The sequence below is a fragment of the Micropterus dolomieu genome, linkage group LG13 (assembly GCF_021292245.1).
Source record: "Micropterus dolomieu isolate WLL.071019.BEF.003 ecotype Adirondacks linkage group LG13, ASM2129224v1, whole genome shotgun sequence".
In the NCBI taxonomy this organism is placed as follows: domain Eukaryota; kingdom Metazoa; phylum Chordata; class Actinopteri; order Centrarchiformes; family Centrarchidae; genus Micropterus; species Micropterus dolomieu.
This window is the reverse complement of record NC_060162.1, coordinates 3,651,861-3,676,267: the sequence shown is the minus strand read 5'-3', so window position 1 is coordinate 3,676,267 and position 24,407 is coordinate 3,651,861. Positions and strand designations below refer to the sequence as shown.

At 39.3% G+C, this 24,407-nt stretch overlaps 1 protein-coding gene across 3 annotated transcripts in view; it reads left to right on the top strand.

Annotated features, from left to right (window-relative positions):
- LOC123981684 (cGMP-dependent protein kinase 1-like) overlaps nt 1–21,341 on the top strand; it is a 27,716-nt gene extending 6,375 nt beyond the window's left edge. The window contains exons 1-18 of one of the 3 annotated variants that reach the window (XM_046066734.1): nt 20–80; nt 174–273; nt 4,947–5,060; nt 10,404–10,509; nt 10,602–10,665; nt 10,840–10,917; nt 13,092–13,186; nt 14,575–14,640; nt 14,767–14,841; nt 16,211–16,307; nt 16,410–16,549; nt 17,410–17,499; nt 18,121–18,262; nt 18,350–18,513; nt 20,347–20,469; nt 20,557–20,619; nt 20,698–20,764; nt 20,836–21,341. In XM_046066734.1, coding sequence (XP_045922690.1) covers nt 42–80; nt 174–273; nt 4,947–5,060; nt 10,404–10,509; nt 10,602–10,665; nt 10,840–10,917; nt 13,092–13,186; nt 14,575–14,640; nt 14,767–14,841; nt 16,211–16,307; nt 16,410–16,549; nt 17,410–17,499; nt 18,121–18,262; nt 18,350–18,513; nt 20,347–20,469; nt 20,557–20,619; nt 20,698–20,764; nt 20,836–20,934 — 1,722 coding nt within the window. In that variant the 5' untranslated portion in view covers nt 20–41 and the 3' untranslated portion in view covers nt 20,935–21,341. Of the gene's footprint in view, nt 1–19; nt 81–173; nt 274–4,946; nt 5,061–10,403; nt 10,510–10,601; nt 10,666–10,839; nt 10,918–13,091; nt 13,187–14,574; nt 14,641–14,766; nt 14,842–16,210; nt 16,308–16,409; nt 16,550–17,409; nt 17,500–18,120; nt 18,263–18,349; nt 18,514–20,346; nt 20,470–20,556; nt 20,620–20,697; nt 20,765–20,835 lie in introns of those variants that run through there. The other 2 variants (XM_046066732.1, XM_046066733.1) reach the window with 2 other exon arrangements.
- The last annotated feature ends 3,066 nt before the right edge of the window (nt 21,342–24,407 follow it).

Sequence of the window (24,407 nt, the reverse complement as noted above, 5' to 3'; positions counted from 1 at the left end):
TGTGTATTTGCAGGTCTAGGGAGCTGATCCAGAGGGCTCTAATGGACAATGACTTCATGAAACATCTGGAACACGGGCAGGTAGTGACACACCTGAGCCGCTTTTTAAACAGACTGTCAACCTTTATCATGTGGATGATTTTAAAAAACAATTGTTGCCTCATATGCGTGCAGATTCTCACCATCATGGATTGTATGCATCCTACCAGCCTGGCCAAGGGCTGCTGTGTCATCCAGGAGGGAGATGACGGCTCCACAGTCTACGTTCTGGAGGGTAAGGCCGGTCAGCGTTTCTGCAAACTCAATCAGATGAAATTGTGTATATTTCAGATGATATTATTATGGATATTTTCATAACTGATAAATGTGCAAATAACTATTTTAACATAGAATCTTTTAAAAAATGTCAGGCAGCTGAAAATGCCCATTACACTTTTAAACTGTCTCATGTCCAAAACACAAAGATATTCAGTTTACAACGATATATAAAACAGAAAAGCAGCAAAATAAAATGCCAAATTAGAAGTCTAAAGCCTTAAAGAAATATTCTGTTGATGTTTTTAGAACAATACTGTTTGAAATGACATTGTGACAACAGTGTGTTGTGTGTCTCTTGTAGTGATGATCAGCTAAATCTGCAGCTCCGCTCGGCTTTACGGAGCTTTACAGTGACTTCCAGCTATTTGTTTATCTGTCCAGCTGCAACTTTACTGTTCAGGTTCACTCTCAGCGCTCCCACAGCGTCACAGAAACTCACTTTGCACGACCTGCTCAGAAGCAAACAGCAGACAGACAGTTATGAATGGATGCCCGCAGTGCTCCAGGCAAAGCAGGGTTGTGCTCAAGTTCAGATTAGTTGAACTTTGACCCGATCTATGCTGACCTTTGTGGGAACAGCCAATCAGAGGTGGTGTTAGCTATGTTTCACCTTTAATTGAAACAGGCCTCACCATCAAAGGGCCATGGCTGACCTGCAAGAATTGAATAATTCACCCACTTTTAAATTAAACTTCTTATTTCATTCAACGTGTAGAGGCATGAGAAGAAAAGGTGCTGAGGGTGTTGAAGAAACCAGGAATTTAAAAGAACTTGTAGAGAGAGTGTGCGAGTATTGCAATGTACATTCATAAATGAGGGAGTGCATCATTTATGAATATTCTAACAAACAGCAAATGAAAGGTAAGGTCTCTAAATAAATACTTTTATGTACACAAAGGTTTTCTAAAATTAGGTGATTTGTAATTAAACTCATGTTGTGCATTTGTGCACAATTATTTTCTGGTCAGAAACAAAAACGTTTTCTTGTTAAGCAACAATTTACAAATAATACGTTAGAGTTGAAGTCTGAATAAATACCATTATTAATGCAAACCAACTAATACCCTCACTTCTTTTTTCTCTTTTATGTAGGGCCCAACATTAGCTCATGAAACGATCCCCCGGACACTTAAAGGCTGCCCCCTGCAGCTAATCGCAGTTGACCACTACTTGAAGTGAAATATGGACTAAACACTACTTGCTTGTTTCTGAATTTCCAGAAATGTTCAATAACAAACTGACTTAACAAACCAGATCACATAAAGAAGTTAAGAAAAACTTGCTTGGCAATATTTCCGCGTGTAGATGCTGGTACCAGTTTTTTCACTAAAACTCTCTGAAGCGTAGCGATCCACTGTTAGCTGCGTTAGCATTGTGGCTAAGGTGATGCCGATTTGTCACTAGTATGTCCGAAGCAAGATTATTATTGTTAACGACATTTTCGTTACCTGAAATAAAAAATGAGACAATAACTAACTGAAACTGTCTTGTCTGTTTGCAAAACTAAAATAAACTGAAATTATAGAGTAAATGTGCTTAGTTTTCATCTTTGTCTTTATAGGGCCTACATAAACCCAAACTTTTGGGTGGATATGAAATCTATCTTCCAGTTTCTCAGCTGTGCCAGTTTCCAGTCCATGAAAATTAAACCTAACTAGTAAACTAAAACTAAACTGAAATTTAAACAAAATAAAAGTCAAAACGAAATTAATGTAAAAACTAATTAAAAAAAAGCTAAACCTTGGTCCCGAAGTCGTAAATACTGAGCCGACCAACGCGGAACACACACTAAGATGTGAGTACACCTTTAGAGACGAGCTGGTGAACATAGAGGAGCATTTAGCTGCTAAAGAGCCAGATATTTCCTTCAGGAGTTGTTACAGACCAAAAGCAGAGCTGAAAAGAGAGAGAATAGTGGACTCCAAAAGAATTATGTCATATCAAATGGCCCAAAAAAATAAAAATCATTAAGATCATTATCAATGTATAGTATAAGTATAATTTGGAGCATGTACACCGATGCAGTAGCACCCACCAAACTCTCCATACACACAAACACAAGTAGTGAAGGTGCAGTAGCTGCTGCTCTGCTCAGTGACAAAACCAATCTGAGGTGACACGTTGAAGTGGACTGATGTGCACAGGCAGCCCATTTGTCTGAGCACAGACAAAACACAAGATTGCAAAATAGCCTGCACCAGCCAGCGTGAACAGAGGCTCTATCACAGACATTATGTGGCACAAAGTAAAGTGTGGAGAAAGCCTGGCGGTAGACAGAAAACAGCGGGAGGAGATATATTATAGGACATATTGTTGCAGTAGTTGAGGTGATATCATGGTGAGGTCATTGTCTGGTAGGTGTTTTGTGTGTAAAGTGATAAAACACTATGCTCACACACATACTGCGTGAATAAATGCATGTGTTGTAGCTTCAATCCAGTTCAGTCGTATGTTCCAGACACCTTCACTCTTCCGGTGTCAAAATCTGCTTGTTTTTTCTCTCCCAAGGACAGAAAGTCTTTAACACACTTCCACTGAAAGACTTTACCGCTGTGCTCTCCACGCAAGATCTGCTTAAAATGCCTCTGATGAACCGACATTGTTCAATTAGTCTCTCTTCAACAGAAACTCAATTATCTCTTTTGAATACAGGGCTTTGCTTGAAGCGGTTTAGTGATGATGGATTTATTTTGATCATGATCCCTACTCTCAGTCTGTGCATGTATTTGTAGGGTGTATCTGCATGCATTGTTTTATCCATCTGTAGGGATGGCCGTGCAGGTCGGCTTTCCACTTAAGACTGAAATATCTTGGAAACTACCGGATGGATTGCCGTGAGATTTTGTACAGACATTTGTGGTCCGTTGAGGATGAATCTGGTTTGAGCTAAATACTAAATAATAATCTGTTCCATGTTCTCCATCTTAGTTTGGTGAGTTTAGCATGCTGACATTTGCTAAGTAGCACAGGTGTGAACTCGGGTCACAAATATGATGACTACAGATTTGACTTGACAAACTCAAAAAAGACGTGCAACTCGACTTTGGCTTTAACACCAGTGACTCGGGACTTCACTTGGACTTGAGCCTTTTGACTCGAACTGAATTCATACTCATCCCTAGTGCGAATATAAATCACGATATAAAAGAAACAGTGTGCAGCGCATCAACACTTCATTTAGTTCATGAAATTACATGACATTTAAAACACAATGCATGCAAACACAATTTTATTCAATAAAGCTTTAACCTGTACGGTGGCCCAGTGGCACTGTGGCCTCAAAGCAAAAAGGACGAGGGTTCAAACCCCGGTTGTCCCGGCCTTTCTGTGTTCTGTTTGCATGTTCTCCCCATTTCTGCGTGGGTTTTCTCCGGGTTTCCCCCACCATCAAAACCATGTTAGGTTCTCTAGTCAGTGCCGTTGACCAGTTGCTCAGATCTGGAGCCCCGGGGCGCTGCACAGTGGCAGTATATCACTGGAGTGGCCAATTACAAACCATAACAGTAACCAAAGAGTCTTCAGCCATGCTAGTCACTCTTAGGGGTGATTTGAGCTAAATTCTAATTTCAGCATGCTAACATCCTCACAATGACAATGCCGTTTAGCAGTTATAATGTTGTTGTTGTACAAGTTTATTGAATAGAATAAACCTTTTGAGATGAACCGTCTCGTTTTCTAGGGGGTCCTAATATACAAAACAATACAAAACAAGGGACAAATCAAACACATTACAATCATCAGAAAGACAAAAACAAAAACACAATCAAAAATCACACTTAACGAAGAAGTAATTAGGTCAGCGATTCCCAAAGTGTGGTGCGGGCACCCCTGGGGGGTACGTGAGCTGCCTCTAGGGGGTGCGTGTGCGACAGGAAAAATGTAATGGTGGTGTAGTAGTGTAATAACTACAGCAATTATTTTTTTGTGGAATTTTTCAGGAAAAAAATACTTGAATAACCAGTGTTCCTGGCTGTTGTAACGACAGTCGTTATGGTCATTAGGACTACCCGTGGCCAAGACTGAACGACCATCGCTGGCATCTTCACCTGAGGCCAATAGGTTACGTTTGTTAAGTTTCCTGGAAAGTGATGAAAGGACAGCATTGTAAGTGGGGGATAAGTGGTGGCGTAGACCCCCTCCTCTGTTCAATGAAGGCTTCTCAATCCGGGTGTAGATGGCTTCCTTTGACACCTCTTTCAAACCTTAACAAACCAGCGATATCGACGAGATATATATATATAGGATCACTAAAGTTATTACAGTTTATCCTGAGGGGAACATGAATGTTTGAACCACATTTCATGACAATCCATCAATCCATCCAATAGTTTTCAGTCCAGACCGAAGTGAGACAGACAGACTGAGACATTAGCATCCATACTGCTAGCATGGCTAAAAGTAAAAACAAGACTCCAGCTTGGTTGACAAAGTTGGCAACCCTGCAAATCACTGTCAGCGTGTTTGCATTGTGAGCATGTTAGCATGATGATGTTAGCACTTAGATCTTTGCCTGCTAACATGGTGGTAGACACTTTAGGCAATGCTAATCTCTAACCATGTTAGTTATATCTAGAGATGCACATGCTGGGAACACAGAGATGATCCCGTTCTTTTAATGTGTGTTCACAGAGGGAATGGTTGAGGTGACTAAACAAGGAAAGAAACTGTGCACCATTGGTCAAGGAACAGTGTTTGGAGAACTGGCGATCCTGTACAACTGCACTCGCACAGCAACTGTGACAGGTAAACACAAAAACACACACATATTACATGCTCGAACTAACAATGCAGCTGCTCCTCGTGATATTGGCTTCTGATTTTTGCAAGTCAGTGTCGTGCGTCCAATCAGTGACCCTGAAAACGCAGGGGAAGGCCACTGCCAGTGCTGCTGAAAATGAAGTGAATTCAGGCTGTGAAAACGCTTTAATGATACGGTAACGATTTTTCATCCTGACTAATGGAAACTGTGACGAAGGTCAACCACGAACATCTTTTCTCCTCTTCTTAATGAACTCTGTCTAAAAGTCTTTCTCGCTGCACCTTCAAGGCCGCTTCACACAAACACAAAACATGTTTTTCCTCACTTACTGCTTTTGTAAAGATGTGTTGCTGTGGAGTTTTTCAAATGTGGTTTCCTCTCTGTTGTATTTGAAAGTCATAAGAGAGCTTAGATATTTAGAAACCTGAGTGAATAAAACTGAAACTATCAGCATGGCTTTATACTAGAAGTTTCTGTGGTTTCTGCAGTAAGAAATAGCTTATTTCTCTTTTTCCAGAGGCCTTACTTAATTCAATACACTGTGCTGCCAGTTGATCCGGTGTGACCACTGGCTAATGTTAACTTAAAATAGATATTGTTGTGAAACTGACATTATACTGAATCAGTTTTCTACTTGTGCTAGTTACTTTTCCAGCACCACTTATCCACAACTGCTCTTATCTACAGAAATGAACCGATCGCCTCAGTTCGTGAGTCATTCAGTCACCTGTGAATCAAATCTGATTGAATCACACCCACACAGTCCGGAGTTAAACACAACAAATGCTCTGATTTTTGCTTATGAATATTTAATGTCGTAGAGAAATGTTTAAGATCTGACGTTTTCAGAAGCCATAAGCATGTCACCTTAATATTTCTGAATCAGGACCTCCAATATAGCTCGTGTAAAATGAGGAGTACAGGTCAGCATGTTATAGATGTTATTTCAATGTACATTTGATCGTCTAGCATTCATCTCATTTACATTGTTGAAGCTTCAGATTATCAACATTAGACTCACGTGGGATCCAGATACACTACAGATAGCAAATAAATACACACTATATTAAAAAAAAAATACAAAATATAATAACAAATATTATAGCTCAGGACAACATTTTTATTACAGCATAATAGAAACTGCAGTGTTTCTGGTTTTTCAAATCAAAGTGTACAGATCTAAACCGATTCTTTTCAATTTTAGTTATTTAAACATTTTACAATCCTTTTCAGTATGATGCACCAACAGACTGCAAAGCAGCTTTCCCCTCCAAGCTATCAGACTCTAATTCATCCTCAGCACTGCTCCATTGATAGTTAATATCTGTTTACTATTTTTATAATTGCTTCCGTACTAATGTATATTGTCTGCTCCGTAGCAGAAGGGAGTTACAAACTCAATTTCACTCTATAATCTGCAAGTTACACATACTTCGGTTTTAAAGGAATACTTCAACATTTTGGGAAGAGTTTTCCCCTTTAAACAAGAGATACCTGAACAATAACACAGGGACACAGGATCAAAAATTTAAGGGGAAAGCTTTCTGCATATGACTTTCCCTTGTGTCCCTTTTAACCCCTTGTTGTGACACTCTGCATGTTAACACTTTTCAATTCACATCCCTTTAGTTTCCCTGCTGACATTTGTGCTTCAGGTGATGGATTGGCTTTAAATGCGGTGTCAGACTGATTTCTTTTTTCTAGACCCTGCCTGATGAAATTGTGTGGTTTTGGCACCAATGAGAAGAATTTGTTTACAGGATTCTCGTTCTTGGCTGTGTGGGGTATAAAGAATATAAATAAATAAATCAGCCAGCTCTATACAACCCATTTATCTTTAAATGAGGTTCTGAGCTCACATTTTCACCTCTCTGTTTGCCATTTTTAATAGGTGTCCTTGTGTCGTTCAATGTCATTCAAGTGGGTGAAAGAGAGGCAGCACATTTATAAGCACTAAAGAAGTCAGCCAGTCTCTCCATCACATGTCTGTGCAAAGACATCCAGGTCTAGTTCCCTTCAATCTTTTGCTGGACAGCAGCAGTCGTAGTTTTTCCTCTTAACTTTTTGATTTTACACATTAAAGCAGCATCAATAGTTATAACATAGCGGAGCATGTAGCAGCTAAAGAGCCAGATATTTCCCTTAGGAGCTGGTGGAGACCAAACACAGAGCTAAAAGAGAGAGAATATTATACATAGACACAATGGGTTGATCGTGTAAGTGCTAGTCTGGCTCTGTCCAAAAGGTTAAAATCCAACGACCAGCATGTTAAAATTCAGTCAACATGTTGTATTTTAGATTTGTTTAATCCATATGTAAAAAGTGAAGTGTAAAATCTACAAAGTGCGTGGTGGGGTGGCGGATGAATGAATCCTCTTTGTGGATTTTACACTATAAAATGGGACAAGGATCAGCTGATGGTGTAATAAAGTGACTGTCTGTGTGTAATTTACTAATCAAAAAATGATTATGCTTAAACATTACATTTTGCCAAGTTTTTATAATAAAATATATTATGTAAGGTGCATATTAACTCCACTTTCTCTCTCCCTTCCCTTGTGCACAACATTCTGCTCTGCATGGTTGGCAGGCTAATGCCACAGCAGCGTTCCCCTTGCAGATGAGAAAGCTATTAGTTGCATTAAACTAAAAGAAAAAAAAAAAAATCAGTTGTCCACCTGGGGACATGGAGGAATTGCAAGGGGGAAATAAGTTGAATGAACAGAGCTTGCTGGTGCTGTATCATGCTAACCTGAATCATATATCTTATTTTAATCAAATTCAAAGTGACTGTCTTTTTAGTTTTTTGTTTGTCTCAATATATTTAATGACGAAAAAGAATTCAATCCATTTACGTGGGGGCATAAACTTTTTTCCACTTCTGGATGGGGGTGGCATGACTGCAAAGGTTTGAGAACCACTGCTTTAAACTTTCTCTGATCCAGGTCACCTTTTTTAAGTTTAGAAAGAGACATTTCGGTGTTATGTGCACCACGGTCGTAACTAAAGTGTTTGTGGGCGTTTTCCCCCTTTGGTATTGCCGTGTTTAGGCAAATCTGAACACCGCAATTGCACTTGGGTGCAGAGAGAGCCTATTAAGGAAGTGGTCTCAGTTCAGTCACGGTTCAGTCACAAGCGGTTTCTGGAGAGTTAGTTTGTGCTGGAAACATCATCAGATCTGATACGCTCTTCATATATTTCCTGTCTCTTCCCTCCTGTGACACAAGCCTATACTACACCCTTATACTGACAGGTTGTGTAGGTTGTTGCAGCTAAATGTGAAATAAGATTAAGGGAAAAGTTAATTTACTGGCTGGATTAAACAATAAATTCTAAACATGTAGGGAGCCTTACAACATTGTCTCGCGGGCTGAATCTCTCCCTTGGGCCGGCCGTTTGAAACCACACTAAGCCCAAGCTGAGAGATAAACCTGACGACATCATTAAGGGTTATTTTATCCGACTTCAGAAAGCTCCCTGCACAACCACAGAAGACGATATACAACAGACCAAGAAGGACTCTCCGTGGAGAGTAAACTGATCGTTATGTGTCAAATTCATGGAGTGCTCCTTTAAATTGCAGGAGGAGTGGATGACAAGGTCCATACTCTAGTATGGCCTTAAAGAGCATGATAATGAAAATAGTGGAGTATGAGGCAGGGTGAATAAGGATTTAGAGAGGGCCAGGAATAAATGGGTCGACATGTAAATAAACATTTAGAAAGACATGGTGTTGCTATAGCAGCACGAAGGTCACCTGCCCTCCTGCATGTAGACACGTGTGCTATAAGAGATAAAGATTATAAAGATACTGGGTGCTGATTCCCCCTGTGATGCAAAGGAGGAGGATGTAAACAGGTCATGAAACGAAACCTCTGACGGGATTATAACAGGAGGAGATAGCAGTTACTTCAAAAATACATCAAATACTACGATGTGTGTGTGTGTGTGTGTGTTGCTATCTTTCTGATGACCATATCAGGTTTGAGCAGTCGTACCGAGGACATTTCTGCACTGCCAGGACATTTTGGCTGTTCCTCAGTACTTCAAAGGTTTGTTTGAAGGTTATGACTTACGTTTGAGGGAAAGGTTCGAATTAGGTTTGGAGAAGTGTGAGAAGAAGTAAGTCTTAAATATAACTTTCCTGCAATGATAAATATTTTTTTAAAGTACCTTTAGAGGTGGACAATGATCAACCCTTGTTAGCTTTTAGGTTCTATTATGCATAAAATACACATTTCTCTTGGCCGCGTCCTTATGAAGTATGAACTAACTGACAAATAGGTTGATTGTCAGTTGTCCCAAAACAACATATATATCCATCCAAAGAAGGTTAAAATCAAGGACAACTGGACATTTCGTCCCTCATCCAAGACACTATGTGTGACCTTTGGAAAGTACCAATCCAGCAACCAGACCGGAAGTAACGTTGTGAAATGGTCGCAGTTTGGTTAGAATGAGGCAAGAAAACAGTAAAAGATCATGGTTTGGGTTAGAAAAGTAATTTACGTATGTAATGTTATTTAACTTAAAATAACTCATGTTTACTTGGTTTCACACGGGACTCAAACCTCAGTCTCCTGGATAAAAGTCCTGGATTTGTTTGACGCATCCATCTTCCCCAACCACGTGGATTGTGTCGCTCTTTATACTACGTAACCTGACTTTCTACTGTGGTTCCATCCGACGGACACTAGACGTAAATATGGGACATAATAAGCTGCTGTAATAATCGACTTATATGGCCGTTTTTCCTTGTGAGGACGGGCTGGACAGAGGCCAAGTAACCAATGGGCAGTCAATGAGATTGACTGAGATTATGGCCCTCATTGACCTTGAGAGCTTTTAAAGCAGATCTAAATTAAAAATAGGGGAGAAGTAGGGAGAGATTATCAATAATATATCTTAAAACACCCCGTTAAGGTCACCTAGAACCAGAAAACCTTCCTACCCGCTGACTTTGTGTTTGTGCTGTGATTTAGTGAGTGTTTGTTGGTGCTTTTTACAGGTCTTCAAAAACACCACCTCTGTCTCCCAGAGGTTCAGGAAAAGGACACAAAACAAATCTAATGTATGTCAGTGCTGCAGCTGGCTGCAGTGGATGTTAGAGACCCTCCGACGTGATGAAAAACACATGGAATTAAGTCTGAACATTGGTTAAATTAATTAAAAGGAGAGGAGGGTTTTGTTTTTTTTTCTATGGAGGACTCTCCTCACCACCTAATGAGATGCTGAATTATTTAGTTTGAAAGCATATTCAGCATCTTTTCTGATGTTAAACACTATTCAAATCAGTTTTTTAGTTCTGTATTTCTGTCTGTCTGTAGCTCTGACTGACATTAAGCTCTGGGCGATCGACCGTCAGGGTTTCCAGACCATCATGATGAGGACTGGTCTCATCAAACATTCCCAGTACACAGACTTCCTCCGCAGGTACAGCTCATACACATGCTCACCACTTCACGGTTTTAAGCTCTCACCACATGAGAATGACTCACATCTCTCACTCTGAACTCTCCTCCCAGCGTTCCCTCTTTTCAGTCGCTACCCGAGGACATCCTCAGCAAACTGGCTGATGTTTTGGAGGAGGTGATGATTCCCAAACACTTTTCTATTATAAGCACTCGCTCACAGGCAGAGAGTATCTGTTTCTACCATCTGTTCTTCCACCTGACAAATACAAATCGTTAGAAATGTCCTGTTCAGTAATCTGAGGTATTGTGTGCACATGATTCACATCTCTCTCTGTGATCCCTCTCTCAGACTCATTACAGTGACTGTGATTACATTATCCGTCAGGGAGCCACCGGAGACACATTCTTCATCATCAGTGAAGGACAGGTGAGGAAGGAATGACAAGAGAATGACAGACTTATTAGGGAGTGAAAATAGAACATGTACCAGAAGGGGAAAGAGAAAGAAAAGGGGGTAAAAAGGTGATAACAGAGCTCAGACGTCAGGTGGTTTCTAGACTTAAACCTCGCCCATCCACCTCCCAAAATTCATTTTCAAGGGGATAAAATTAGACTGTGCCATACACTTATGGCAGTTTAAGTTAATTTTTTAGTAAAAGTACAGGAGTATTATCAGCTGAATGTATTAAAAGTTAAGTACAGAACTGTGTAAAGGTTTAGGCAGGTGTGGAAGAAAGACATGTTAATATATTTATCAATTAAAGGTCCATTGTGTAATATTTAGGAGGATCTATTTACAGAAATGCAATATAATAAACATAACTATGTTTTCAGTAGTGTATAAAGACCTTACATAATGAACTGTTATGTTTTTATTACCTGGGAATGAGACATTTCTATCTACATACGCCGTGGGTCCGCTTACATGGACGGCGTCATGTTGTGCCGCCATGTTTCTACAGTAGCCCAAACGGACAAACTGCTTTACAGAGCGCGTTTCGTCACCACGTTGAATACATAAAAAGAAGAAGTAGTAATGTTGGTAGTAGTAGCTATAGTCTACTGGTTTATTAGAAGTAAGAAAAGAGAAATTCGGACAAAGAGAGGACCACATGTATTTATAGCACAAGAACCGACAGAGTGTTGACCACCGTAGCTTCTCCTGCACGCTTGGAAAGGAAGGGTGCATTCATGTGATGTCCAGAACTTTGATTCGTGCAAAATTAACGTGCAAATACAAAATTGTCTTGCAAAATTAATGTATTGCATATACATATTTTGCAAACATGTAATTTGTAAAACAGTTATAACCATTAATTTGCTGTCCATGTAGAGTGAACTAGATGTCGGCACGTTGTTAATATGCTCTGATAGTGATTATCCAGCACACCTTTGTATTAGCCTCCATGTTGATTCCACATTCAGACTTAAGAAAACATGAACACACACTGAAGTCGGAAGAACGACTTCAAAACTCGGCATAGTGGACCATCTGAGGAGCTTGTGAATGCACCGTGAGCCACTGGTTGCAATTTGCAACCCTCACCACTAGATGTCACTAAAACTGCAAAGTGATGGAAGAGAAGAAAAATCTAAATCAAATTTGATGTCACCACCCTTTGCCTTCAAAACACTATCAGATCTTCTAGGTTCACTTGCACTATGTCAGAGATTTTGTAGGCATATCGTCAGATGTATGATTAAACAAATATACCAGACAAGTGCTAATGATAATAAATTCAATATATAGTGGGACCCTGGTATGCCCAACCACTGGCCGGAAAGGTTTGGTCAGAACTGGCGAAAAAGCAAAACGGCAGCTTGTGTTCTGGACTAATTAGTCAAAATTTGAAATATTTGGCTGCAGCAGAAGGCATTTTTTTGCTTAAAGACTGAAGAGTGGTAGAGGAATGAGTGTCTACAGGCAACAGTGAAGCATGGTGGAGGTTCCTTGCAAGTGTGGGGCTGCATTTGTAGAAATGGAGTTGAGGATTTGGTCAGGATTAATGGTCTCCTCGATGCTGAGAAGTCCAGGCAGATACTAATTCATAATGCATTACTATCAGGGAGGCTTTATCTGCTCCATGATAACGACCCTAAACATACAGCGAAAGTCATCAAAAACTATCTTCAGCGTAAAGAAGAATAAGGAGTCCTGGAGGTGATGGTATGGCCCCCACAGATCCCTGATCTCAACATCATCGAGTCTGTCTGGGATCACATGAAAAGAGAGAAGCAACCGCGGCTGCATAAATACACAGAACGTCCATGGGTAGTTCTCCAAGATGTTTGTGCCAAGTTACCTGAATTCCTTCAAAAAGTTGTGTTCCCAAATAAATGTGTGCGGTTTTGCAAAGGGTGCTCACACCAAATATTGTTTTGATTTTCTTCTGTTAACCTACTTTGCATTTTGTAAATTGACAAATACAATTAATAACATCTATTTTTTGAGAATTCTTTCTTTACAGAATTTCTTTCACACCTGCCTAAGGTCTTTGCACTATACTGTACAACAACATTCATCATAACATTCATCATAACTGCATGCCGTGACAAATTTGTGACAACCTAAAAACATGTTGTGATCTGTGATGTCCACAGGTGAAAGTCTCTCAGCAGAGCTCACCCAGTGACGAGCAGGTGGCTGTGAAAACTCTCTCTAAAGGGGACTGGTTTGGAGAGCAAGCTCTGAAAGGGTGAAACACATATCACAAGATTTCACTGAGAATTATACATCATTTATACTTTTGCATACTATGTTTTTGAATTGATTTCTGTCCTCGCCAGAAAACCACAGGGTTTAAATTCCTGAAATAGTTTTCTGACAGGGACCTCTTGTGACCGCACGCGTCATGTCTGTTATCCCAGAACCAAAGCTGGAAGTAGCAGATGTTGTTGTTATACTATGTATTCAGATGGGAAGTTGTTTTTTTCATTCATGTGAATTTGCCGGCTACACCCAATGTACCAGCTGCACATAAATTAGCCATAAGCTAGCAGAGTTTAGATGCACGGGTCTAAAACAAAGCCCAGGACCTTGACTACCTGACTAAACCTTTAAAGTACTAGTTTGACATTTTGTTAAGATGGATACCACTCAGCACTGCTAGCCTGGCTCTGTCCAAAAGTAACAAAAGTTCACCTCTAAAATTCATTATACACTTTATATCTCATTGTAGTTTTACAGGGTGAGTAGGTGAGCTAGACAGAAGCCACATTTTACATGTTTACTTTCAGAAACAACCAAATGTTCCATGGAAAATAACAGAAAAACTTAATTTTTCTCGACCAGTCTGTACGATTTTCCCCAGCATGCCGTGCATCCAGGAGTAAATGAACAGTGCCATCTTGTGGCCTTAATGTAGTATTTTCTGAAAAACAAAAAACAAAAGTAAAGGATTAGTTCCTGATGATGGATTTCCATTTTCAAGTGAGGTTGAGGTCTTTTCAAGCCTGTGTTCATGTAATGCTGAGACCTATGGCTGCCTGTTATGTTGGATTGACACAGGGCAACATTGGAACGGCCCAAATGCAGACAACTGATGCAGAATGGGACAGTTCAAAGATGTACAGGCAGATCCAGGTAGCCAGGAAGGAAGAGGTCAAGGTCAGGTACAGGTACACGGCCAGGGTCTGGGCAGCACTGATGATCTGACAGGGAATGAGCGGACACAGGCCGGTTATACACTGCAGTGCTGACGAGGGTAGGTGGAAACGGGTGAGTAGGTGGATGAGGGAGTCAGGTGACTCGCAGGTGGAAAAGTCTGAGGCCATCTGGTGGACATGTTAGGAGTGGCATTGAAGGGGTTTTGAGAGGTGGGACTGTGGCTGGAGGGAGACACAGAGAGGTTAAACACCTCCTTAGGGATCTATCTACAACGGTATGGATTTGACATTAACATAAACACAGACGCAAGTTAATTTAGGATAAAATATATTTCATATACAGCAAGTGTTTAGATATAAAGGAATTCACAACACATAAACTCAAATCATCCATCAATCTAACACACATTTTTGAAACAAGGAAGCAGTCGTAAAAACTAATCCTGCATTTCATTTCATTCCTTCGTCTCCTTTGCAGTGAGGACGTTCGAACAGCCAGTGTCACAGCTGTGGGAGACGTCACGTGTCTGGTGATTGACAGAGAGTGAGTGAGGATCTTTGTTAACCATGACCATCAGTTTACGGGTCCGTGGTTCACTTTGTTGTCACCCTTTAAAGGCATCTTTGTGTTCCATGTTGGTTCAGCCTCTCATCCGCACGTGTGTCGCAGGTCTTTCAGACAGCTGATTGGAGGACTGGATGACGTCAACAACAAGCAGTACGACAGCGATGAGGTCAATGCGAAGTGAGTTTGTTGTGTTTATGTATATTCAGAGGCTTATGTAACAGCTGCTGTATGATGTTGAATGAACACTAAGCTCCATGAAAGTTCAGCTCTTCACAACATACAATTAAATAAATACAAGTTAAGTGTTCTGTAGATGTTGAACAATACAAATAGTGCAAAGAAATAACTTTTGAACGGGTGAAGCGCTCCCTCTCGTCAGCCAGCACCTTCTCACTCATCTAACCTGTTCTTTAATAAAATACGTAAACATGCATGCAAACTGTGCAAAACCACCAGCTTCATGTATAAAAGGGTAAAGAGGTTGAAGTCCAGAGTGCGTCTTGACAGAGAGAGTTGGCATGCTGGCAGGAGTGGACATCCGGTAGCAGGTGAATCTGAAGCAAGGTTATTATAATTTAGCATTTTTCATTTTTACTTCATTTTGACTATTTCAGTATAGTTTTAATTAATTTCTTAAAATAATAATAAATAAAGAATATAATATAAATCATTTTTAAAAGCAGGTTTGCTAGTTTAGTTTGGTTTTAATTATTTGAAAATACTTATTTTTAGTTTAGTATTTATTAGTTTCAGTGTTAGTTTTTGTTAGTGTGTTAGTCTTTTTTTGTACAATGGGACTCTGCCGCTTTCTCCCGACTTCTGCTGCCATGACGCCAGGCGAGGGGTGTGGACTAAAAACTGGCACAGCCTAAAAATTCAAGATAGATTTCCTATCCACCCTAAATACTAGGCTTATGTAGGCTCTGTGAAATACATTGACCAAAATGAAAACTAAAAAACATTTACTCTCTAATTTTTGTTTACTTCTGCAAACAGATAGTTTCAGTTAGTTATCTATTTTTTATTTCAGTTAACGAAAATGTTTTTTCACACCTAGTTTTTGTTGTTTCATTAGTTTTCATCAACGATAATAACCTTGATCTGAAAACGAGCAGAATAACAGGTGAGTTAGCTGGCTGAACCAGGACACAAGGCAAGTTGTGTATGAAGTCAACCAGAAGTCAAGCCGATCAACTTGATTGGCTTGATGATAGGCAGGTGAGAGAAAAACTGACAAGCTGGGGGGAGCCAGAGGTAACTGCCCACAGCCAGAGAGAGCGAAAGAATACAAAAACATATCACACCAAGCATGCCACAACCACCTAAAACATTAAAACAAACAAAAACACACTCACTTGCATCACTATAGGTCACAGCGGGGAAATATTGACTACCTGTGTATGTATAGAATATTTGAGTACATGTTAAACTGTAAATAATGTATAATTTGTAGGTAAATGGATGTTTTGATGTTGCACTGTTCTGTCCTGGACACCTCTGGCTTTGAAGGAGAGTTATTTCATTTCTTTCCTCCACTGTCCTCCAGACTGCAGACAGAGGCAGATTTCTTTTCCAGTGTGTCACTTAGTGATTTCAATATCGTCTGCACTCTGGGGATGGGAGGCTTCAGTCGAGTGGAGCTGGTGAGTAAATGTGCGTATGAAGATGTTCTGTAGCGGCTGATAACGTATAAACACACGCCACCTTTGTCTGTTTGAACTGAATGTGAGTGTTTGCGTGTTCAGGTGCAATTAAAGAACGATGCCGGTCGATCTTTTGCCCTGAAAGTGTTAAAGAAACGCCACATCCTGGACACCAGCCAGCAGGGCCACATCCTGTCGGAGCGCCGCATCATGATGGAGGCTCACAGCCCGTTCATCATCAGGTCACGCTGCATTTTTATGTTGCCCGAGGTCACGGAGGATTTATTCAGGAGTAATTATAAGTGCACTACACTACTTCATGTATCGTGTTTCCACCCTGGATGGTTTGCACTCGTTTTACCACAAAAAACAGACAGCTGCACAAGATCCAGTCCAGTTTCTGTGGATCACTGCTGCATGCAAAGTTACTATAATTACCATATAAAACATAGTAAATAACACTTGACTACAGGATTATTACAACCTGAGATATCTTCTTTTTTTTTTTTTTACTCTAAAAACCTTCAACTTGAATGTAAATAATAAATAAGTGTCCAAAGATACATCAACCTTATTTCCATGCTATTTTAGTTTAGATGTTATACACACATGTGCGACTGAGCTTTTATAAAAGAAGAAATATTCTTCCTCGTATGAAATGAAAAGTTCTTTCAAATTCATTCAAATTTAAGTCAGTGAAAAAGATTTGACACGTTTTTTTCCCCGCCACAGAAACAAATCCAGCGAGTGCAGCGATTCTACTGACATTACTTGATTTTACATTTTAAGTTCTGGCGTGAACTTTACACAACATGTTCTCATATCTGTCCCTGTGGCCGCTGCACAGCAGAAGATGCAGCTTTAATCTGAGGCTATCAAATCTCTTGTTAAATCTTTCTCCTCTCTATTTTACAAGATCAATATACAAAACAGTTATTTTCACCTACTTCCATCTGGCAGGACTTGAGTTTCTGTCATTTGAATTTGAATCTTTTTAGTTTTTAAATATCTCAAGTGATTTGATTTTAATTTACTTAGTTATATGCTTCATCCATACTCCTTTAAATTCATTTTTAAATACTTGCTCTTTGTCTTCCTGCAGGTTGTATCGGACTTTCAGAGACTCCAAATATCTCTACATGCTGCTGGAGGCTTGCCTCGGAGGAGAACTGTGGACGTTACTGCGAGACAGGTGTGTGTTTACATGTCTTAGCAATGACAGAAATACAGTCATTGGAAAAGGAAGACAAAGTTTTGGATTAAAGAGCAGCGGAGTATGATCCACCCGGCCCGATCAACTGGACCAGGTACCGTGGCAGGTGCGGTGATCGTTCAGAGGAGAGGAAAGAGAGCCGGGATAGGAGCCATGTTGGCTCAGCTTGGACTTAAGGCTGCTCCTAAAGGTCCGGTCTGGACAGAATGGGACTCATGTTGGCCAAGCAGCATGAATCAGAACCTGTTGTGCCCACATCTTTACAGAGACCTGCCCCATCATCATCCCGGATCAAGCACTCGGAAAGTGGTCCGTGTCCGAGCTGTCAGCGCAAGACTCCTGCAAGATGAGAGGAGGTGGATTCTTGTGGAGATGCTTGGTGTTAAACACAGCCAAGATGGACCCTGTTTCCCAAATGTGAAGAGTAAAACAAGAGGAAACATATTATCATCTTGTTGCTGCTGTTTATATATATATATATATTTATATTTGTTTAGTTATTTTCTGTTAAGCTCTGTGTGTGCAGCATGAAGGGACTAGAAACTGTCTTTGCTTTATACCACCTTGTGTTGTGTTATGACAACAATGCTTCTGTTGCAGGGGATCATTTGATGACGGCGTCACTCGCTTCTACACGGGCTGTGTCGTAGAGGCTCTGGCTTTCCTGCACTCCAGAGGAATCATCTACAGAGACCTCAAACCTGAGAACATCATCCTGGACCACCGGGGATACGCAAAGCTGGTGTGGCTGCTGCATGTTTGTAAGACATGTGCGTCACATACTTCACAAAGAAAATATTCACGATGTGTGTTTTCTTCTTTTGCACAGGTGGACTTTGGCTTTGCTAAGAAGGTTGGTCTGGGTAAGAAGACGTGGACGTTTTGTGGTACTCCTGAGTACGTCGCCCCTGAGATCATCCTGAACAAAGGCCATGACAGTTCAGCTGACTGCTGGTCTCTGGGAATACTGGTCTTTGAGCTGCTCAGTGGCAGGTACACCAGTAAGAGTGTTTCTAAGTACCAGACATGTTTTGGTATCACATTGCGGTAAGGAGGACACCTTGAAATCTAACATAATAACTACCATTTTCTTCCATCGGGTTCTTTATTTCTTAATAAATAAGGTTTGGTCCTCTCCACACAGGGCGAGATTAACTTGAATGAAAACAAGTACAAAGCACACCGCAGAATACACAGAATACACATGACCGCTCCAGTATGTTTAATGCAGAGACCCAGAAACCCACCAGTTCTCAGGGTCTCTGGACACATGTTGAAAACAAATTTAATGCTTTTTAGGGCCTCAGCAAAAAAATGTAATACCCTCTCCACAGTAGTATGAATCTGTGATGTTTTCACAATATTAACATGGATATTTTTCCCACTTTGATATGTATCTCCATGCAAAATCTAATTTTTACAATTATCAAAATATTCAGGCAATAGACTATTACATGAAAGAACCTGTCAAAAACCCCAGGAGTCTAAAACTAAACCTTAAATAGCTTATTTTGGTTGCTTTTCATTATGGTTTGCTTGAAATCCTTAATTTGGACAACAGAAGTGTGTAAAATAATGTTATTGCCCTCTGTCAGGTTGTCCAAACGAGTCTGAGTCAATACCAAGGCCAACAACTACAGTCCTGTAGTTACGTTTGAAGTTTTACATTCAATTTCTCTTTTCTGAGGCGGACAGATGTTACTGTTGTATATATGATTCTACTTTCTACATTATGTTCCTACTCAGTACAGGTGCATCTCAAAACATTAGGGAAAACGATTCTTATTTTTTGTGCCAGTTACAGAAAATGTGTTTTCTCCCAAATCCAGACACACAGGTGTGATGAAAAAAACCCCATCATTTTCAAAATTGCACAGGTGCAGCAATTCAAGGTTCATTATCATATAACCTTAAAAAGTGCTGCAGTGGGCACTACATTGAGGATTTTTTTGATAATGCAGCTGTGCTTACAAAGTCTGGTCATCTTCTTTCAAATCCAAGTGACGATGGTGGTGCTATCAGCTGACTCCAGCACTTACAATAACTCTTAAAAACACATTTCCCTCTTTGCATTCAGGCAGGTACCGCCGGCTGGCACACTTACTGAAGAAGACATAAGACAAGGGACAGAGAACTAGTGGAAATGTGCTGGTATATATCTGCAGGGGTGTGGGAGTTAGAGGAGAGGAGGTGGTATTATTATGTATATAAATATACAGGTAGAGTCAGTTACCGGGTCAGTTATATTATTACTACTACTTCTTCTTCTAACGTACGTATTCAACATAGTGATGAGTCACTGCACTGCCTGAACTCTACCAGAAGTAGAACAAGAAGTAGCCTGTTTGTCCGTATTCAGCTACTGTAGAAACATGACGACGCAACGTGGCGACGTCCATGGAAGGAGGTGCCCGCGGTGTATGTAGATATAAATGTCTCATTCTAAGGTAATAAAAACATAATGGTTCATTATGTAAGGTCTTTATACACCACTGAAAACATCTTATATTGCATTTCTGTCACTAGATCCTCAGAAATATTACACACTGGACCTTTAAAGCTAGAGTTTGACAAAGGGCATATTTGGCTCCAGAGCAAGTCTGATAAATTGCCTCACGTCGGCAGGTGTGGATTTGTACAAGTATAAATTTACAATAAAACACAACTTACTGCCACAATGTGATTTGAGGGTCTACAGGGACCCTGAGGATATAAAGTGTGATAGCTAGTGATCCAGACTTGGTCCCCCTTCATGTCTAAACGTAGGAACTCAAGGGGCCCAGTTTGGGTTTTTAGTTGAATGAATAGTTTATTCTCTGTCACCAGTCCTCCATTTACAGGCTCTGATCCCATGAAGACCTATAACATCATCCTGAGAGGCATCGACATGATCGAGTTTCCCAAGAAGATCACCAAGAGTGCGACTAACCTCATCAAACGACTCTGCAGGTTTGTCTGTGCAGCTTCACTGTACAGATATAGTAAGAGAGATAGCTGGATCCCCTTTAAACGTCTTTACATGTGTGTGTTTCTCAGGGACAATCCTTCAGAGCGGCTGGGAAATCAGAAAAATGGAGTGAAGGATATCCAGAAACACAAGTGAGAAAGTCAAGATGTGCATCATGGGTGCTTTCTGTAGGAGGTGAGACTCTAGTGTAACATGTCTTTGTTCTTCAGGTGGTTTGAGGGCTTCAACTGGGACGGCCTCCGCCAGGGAACCATAGACTCTCCGTTCACACCCGCAGTGAGTATCCTTCAGTATCTCTATGAGGTAACAGTAAACAGAAGAGAGCTTTAACATCCATCTTCTATCAGGTGAACGGGCCATTGGACAACAGCAACTTTGACTATTTCCCAGAGGACATGGAAGACCCTCCTCCTGACGAAGAGTCCGGTTGGGACCTCGAATTTTAGCAGGACCTGATTAGCGTCTGAAGGCTGACTGAACAAAGAAACCAGTGGGAACAGGATTCTTCAGAGGACGTGAAGCCAAACAAAAGAAACAACAGAAAGAACTTCAGCTTTCTGTGAAAGTCAAAGTGCAAATTAAAGCAAGAAAAACAGAAAGCATCGAACATAGTGTACGAAACTATAATCACAGCGAGTATTAGGGCCACCCAATCTGAGATTTCAAGAATAAAATGAAAATATTTAAATCAAAAGATAATTGTGAGTAAAAAAAGTCATATTACAAGAAATATAATAATAATTATCATAATAATAATAATTTAACAAACAAAAGTAAATGTATAAGAAATGCGTTCAGAATAATAATAATGTATTAAAAATAAAACCATACTACCTCGAGAGAAAAAAGCCATATCTTGTCATTGTACTTGAAATAATCTTAAAATGTAGAGAATAAAATTGTACTATTTAAATGAAAAAAAATCACAATATGTCAGAATAAATTTGTTTTTAAAAAAAAATAATTTTAATTTGTGAAGAACAAAGAATTATTATTATTTAAGATTTTTAATAATCTTCAATATAATAATAATAAAAATCTTTATTTATAGAGCATGTTTTCAAAATCATGTTACAAAGTGCTTTCACTAGATGTGCAAAAACAATCAAACATATATATTGATTGAAATACAACTTTTCTCTTCTTGAAATATTTTGATTTGATTTTCAAAATCTCAGATAGTGGCCCTAATATTTTATACGTTGACAGAATAACCCAAAAAAGGATTTATTAGATTCATTATTTTCAAACCTGACTTTAGAAATTTCCACAGCAAACCTCCAGCAAACGTTACTACATAAAGTTATTATGTTAAACATTTTTCTGATAGGTTCTAGCGTTCCTCTAATCCTGAAAAGGAAAAAAGGCTTTGCTTCTACTTCTTTTATTGTTGCCAATTGTTATTTTTACACTGTAACTGATCAATATATTACCTACTCTTTCATTCTAAGATTGGTAAATTTAATGGTCGGTCCAGGCTTTCTATCCGACTGATCATAGTGACTGAACAAATGAGCTGCTTTCAGGTCCCGGGCCAGCTAGGATATTAGAGATATACGTCAGAGGTGATTCAATATGAGCAGTATTTCGAGCCAGAGGGGTAAATATGACAGGCACAGCTGCGCTTCTTTATAATCCCCAAATTAACAAGACGTGACCTTTATGAGCGGAGAGAAGGAAAGTCTTGTCAGCAGCTGTCCTATATTTTCCAATTATATTTTCAGTTTAACACCATCACTCCTGGTAGCTTTAGTGTCCAGAGAGGTGCATTTTCTCTGAACTTTAGTGTGAGCTTATCAGGAATTGACAGTTTGCCAAAGCCTGTCCTCAACTGTCTCATCACAGTTTAACAACCATAACCAGGCAGAGCAGGTTTGCTGTCAGTCTCTGTGTTTCTTGAAATGATGAAGAGATACTCAGCTTTTAAAGCTTTTGATGGTCGTGTGTTTCTATTGTTTTCTTGTAAGGAATTAATGAAACAATGTTTGTCCTTGTGTCTTGTAGTCTGCAGGTTAGTCCTCATCTTAATTAAAAGCATTTATGTCTAGTAAAAGTGAAAAGAAATACGAATATTAACGAATTAACGAATATTAACTCGTGAATCTTACCATGCTGCTTGTCTGAAGATGTTTTTCTACTTTAAGCATCCAAATCATCCAGGTGGTGCATTAAGCTATTAGGCTAGAATGAAATAATATTTTAATACTACAATACTGTACTGTATTTAAGAGCAAATTTCAGTTCTTTAAGTCTTCTTGTTTGTAAACATATGCCGTTTTCAATTTGACTAATGGAGCTAACGTTAGCTAGCTACAGCTGATAAATGTCCTACCAACCGTTGTAATTTCAACATAATCAATGGTCGCCAGCTAAGTCATTATGAATTTTGATGGTAGATCTGTGGATTATGTATTATGTAAGTTTCACAGGTAAAACAACAGAAACAAAGGAAATGTTTGCTTAGAAAAACGGTTGTTCAGATTCTGTTTGTTTGTGGTTTCTTCAGTGTTTGAAGATGTGTTGCTGACAGTTTAATTGTGCTGAAAAAGTATATATTACAGTTATTTCAGTATTTTTGCACTGAAACCACACATTAGTTTTCAAGAATGAAGCTACATTTTAGTTTATTTTGGTTTCATGTTTTTCCTGCTGAAATACATTTAGTCAAGTACTTAAAGCACAAGTACTTGCACTTTACTCAAGTATTTTTCTATTTTATGTAATTTAATACTTTTTCTGCACACAAAACTACCCAACGGTTTATACAAGTAGAGCTGAGACGATTAGTTGATTAACAAATTAGTCTATTATAAAAAATATATATACAGTATATAAAAAAAACTATATTGATTGTTTATGTAATTTTTCCTGGAAATCATTTGATGGTTCAGATTCTCACATGTGAAGATCTGTTGCTTTTTATAATATTTAATATAGATAATAATCGTAAAACAACCGTTCAACAACAAGCATTGTGAGGGTGTAACTTTGGGCTCTGGATAACTGTAACTGTGTTTCTCACTATATTCTGAATTTTTGCAAACCAAACAATCACTCGATTATTGGAGAAAATAATCAGCAGATGATAATAATAAAAATAATCATTTGTTGCAGTCTGATGCAAAAAGGTTAAAAATGAGCTCCAGCAGTAAAGCTTTACATTAAATCATGAGGAATAATAATCTGATGATAGAATATATAATAGTACAACAGTCACAGGGGACATTCTACTTCTTTGAGTACTTTAAATACTTTAAGTGCATTTTCCGGATTATACTTACATGCTTTTACTGAAGTAACATTTTCATAGTAGAGCTTTAAGTTGTGTGTTTATGAGGAGTTGTTTCACTCAGTTTCAGAATTTGTATTGAATTAGGGAATTAATTAAATAACAAAACAATAAATTTGAGTGGAAATAAACGGAGCCTCAGAGATTATCATTTATTCCACACGGCTCTGGGTTGGAGAGGTGAGTGTGCGCTGGAGGGGGAGTTAATGAAAACTAAAGCGTGAGAGGTGTGAGATGTTTATCATCGCCTGTTGACCTCCAGGCTATTGACGTCAGCAGAGTTGTGCGAGGTTCACTGGTTCCTGTGGTTCCATGATGGAAATGCAGCCGCCTCCAGTAACGACTCTCACACAATTAACTTATAATTGACTCGCCGATAAGACACACAGATTTTTCCACATCTCCCACAACGAGTACAGCTGATTCGGTGCAATCTTAAAAAATATATTTCTTAATACAGAGTAGACCAGAAGTTTGAACTAGGTGGGAACAAAGAGTCAAATAATGCATGCAGTTACAGTGTAAAGTTGAGAAAAGCCAACATAATTCAACAAAGATTTTAAGTTACACAAATTAATTCAATGTTTTAAAGGAACAGTTTGACATTTTGGGAAATATCCATTTAACTGT